Source organism: Lepus europaeus, chromosome 7 (assembly GCF_033115175.1).
Source record: "Lepus europaeus isolate LE1 chromosome 7, mLepTim1.pri, whole genome shotgun sequence".
NCBI classification, from domain to species: domain Eukaryota; kingdom Metazoa; phylum Chordata; class Mammalia; order Lagomorpha; family Leporidae; genus Lepus; species Lepus europaeus.
Genome location: NC_084833.1, coordinates 15,250,797 through 15,252,797, shown reverse-complemented (window position 1 = coordinate 15,252,797; position 2,001 = coordinate 15,250,797). Strand labels below are relative to the sequence as shown.

Below are 2,001 nucleotides of genomic sequence, written 5' to 3'. Positions count from 1 at the left end.
TATATACTGAACATCAAATAGAGCACAATCATTTAATCATCATTTGGCAGGACCCTATATCAATAGATCAAACAGTGTTTCGCTATTCTAAATGAAGTGTGATAAAATGGGCTTGATTGATCAGGCTAAGTCCTATATTTTTACAAAACTCAGAAAGATATGTCATGTAGTTAGTCCATTATTAAGGTCTTTCCAGGCCCTTGGAAGTAGACAAAAAAGCTTAATGCTTGCACTTCATTGGTTTCATGTTAAATCTGCCTCTGTCTTTTAAGAATACCACAATAGGGGAAAATATCTTAGAAAAATATGAAAGTTCACTAAGAAAAACTGGAAAGTCATTGTGTAAATGAAATCATATCTAATACTACTTAATTAATATCTGCATGATTTTGATATCAATGTAGATGCTCCAAGCACAGTTTATCAGATTTAGTGTTTAATCTCTATTGCATAAATTTACATGTTTCATACAGATCTTTATTGTGGGAAAGATTCTCCTTTTTCTCCTTTCAAAAGCAGATGTAGGGATTATTTTACTCTCCTTTATAATGGAAAAGAAAATCACCCCAACTTTGTAATTTTTTTTTTATTGCACTACAGCAAAGCTTATCAAACCCTTCTGCTTCTTCCAAGAAGACACAAATGTACGTGATGGGTCACTCAAACCTAACGGTGTTCAATGACTTCATTCTGATGGGAGTCACAAGGCAGCCTAAACTACAGCATCCCCTTTTTGGGGTCTTTCTCACCATCTATATCATCACAGTGGTGGGCAACCTGGGCATGATCATTTTGACCCAACTGGACTCTCGCCTACACACACCAATGTATTTCTTTATCAGGCACCTGGCTTTCATTGATCTTGGTAATTCCACTGTCATTTGTCCCAAGATGCTGGTAAACTTTGTTGTAGATAAAAACACCATTTCTTATTGTGCATGTGCTACACAGATGGCTTTCTTCATTCTGTTCATCGTCAGCGAACTTTCCATCTTGTCGACCATGGCCTATGATCGATATGTGGCCATCTGTAACCCTCTGCTCTACAATGTCATCATGAATCCAAGACTTTGTCACCTGCTGGTGGGCATCCCATACCTCTACAGTATCTTTCAGGCACTGATGTTCCCTACAATGTATTTTACAATGACCTTCTGTGGCTCTAATATCATCAGTCATTTCTACTGTGATGTTGTTCCCTTGTTACCTATGCTCTGCTCACATACACGAGACCTAGAAATCTTGACCATACTCTTTTCAGCATTTAATTTGATCTCCTCCCTCCTGGTAGTCTTACTGTCTTATACACTGATTCTGTTAGCCATATGTCGAATGCACTCTGCACAGGGCAGGAAGAAGGCTTTCTCCACCTGTGGTTCCCATCTGACAGTGGTGGTGGTGTTCTATGGGTCACTTCTCTTTATGTATGTGCAACCTAAATCCACTCACTCTTTTGAAACTGATAAAACGGCTTCTGTGTTTTACACATTAGTGATCCCTATGCTTAACCCTTTGATTTACAGCTTACGAAACAAAGAAGTTAAAAATGCATTACACAGGGTCTTTAAGAATCAACACAAAATTTGTATTTGATATGTAATATGGACTGCTGTCCTAATAAACCATGGTACATACAATACTATTTGATAATATTTGCCTAAGAAATAATTTCACTGTTTTTGTCTCCAGAGCAAAGACTAATTATAATACACTGGCAAGTAGTATATCTAGCCAAATTAACTCTAATGTTTTAGATTTAAATTAACTATGGTTTCCTTATCAGCATTGGTTTCTTCTGATTCAATGTTTCTTTTAGTGATTCCATAGAATCTTATACTTTTGCCATATTGAACACCTATAAATTTATTCACCTCTCCAAGTTAAATTACGTTTGTCTTTGTCATTTCTATTTAGGACAGGTATCTTCTCTCATTTTCTTTTATTTAATTGTCTGAACCTTAAACAACAATGTGAGCAAAGTGAGCCTCTTTCCAGAAATAT

General features: G+C 36.3%; 1 protein-coding gene across 1 annotated transcript; it reads left to right on the top strand.

Annotated features, from left to right (window-relative positions):
* The first annotated feature begins 651 nt into the window (after positions 1–651).
* Positions 652–1,593, top strand: LOC133764257 (olfactory receptor 8K5-like). Its single transcript, XM_062197929.1, has one exon. The coding sequence runs from the start codon at positions 652–654 to the stop codon at positions 1,591–1,593; it is 942 nt and encodes a 313-aa protein (XP_062053913.1).
* The last annotated feature ends 408 nt before the right edge of the window (positions 1,594–2,001 follow it).

Coding starts and splice junctions, on each gene's coding strand:
- LOC133764257 (XM_062197929.1), top strand. CDS start 652: ATGGGTCACTCAAACCTAACGGTGTTCAATGACTTCATTCTGATGGGA.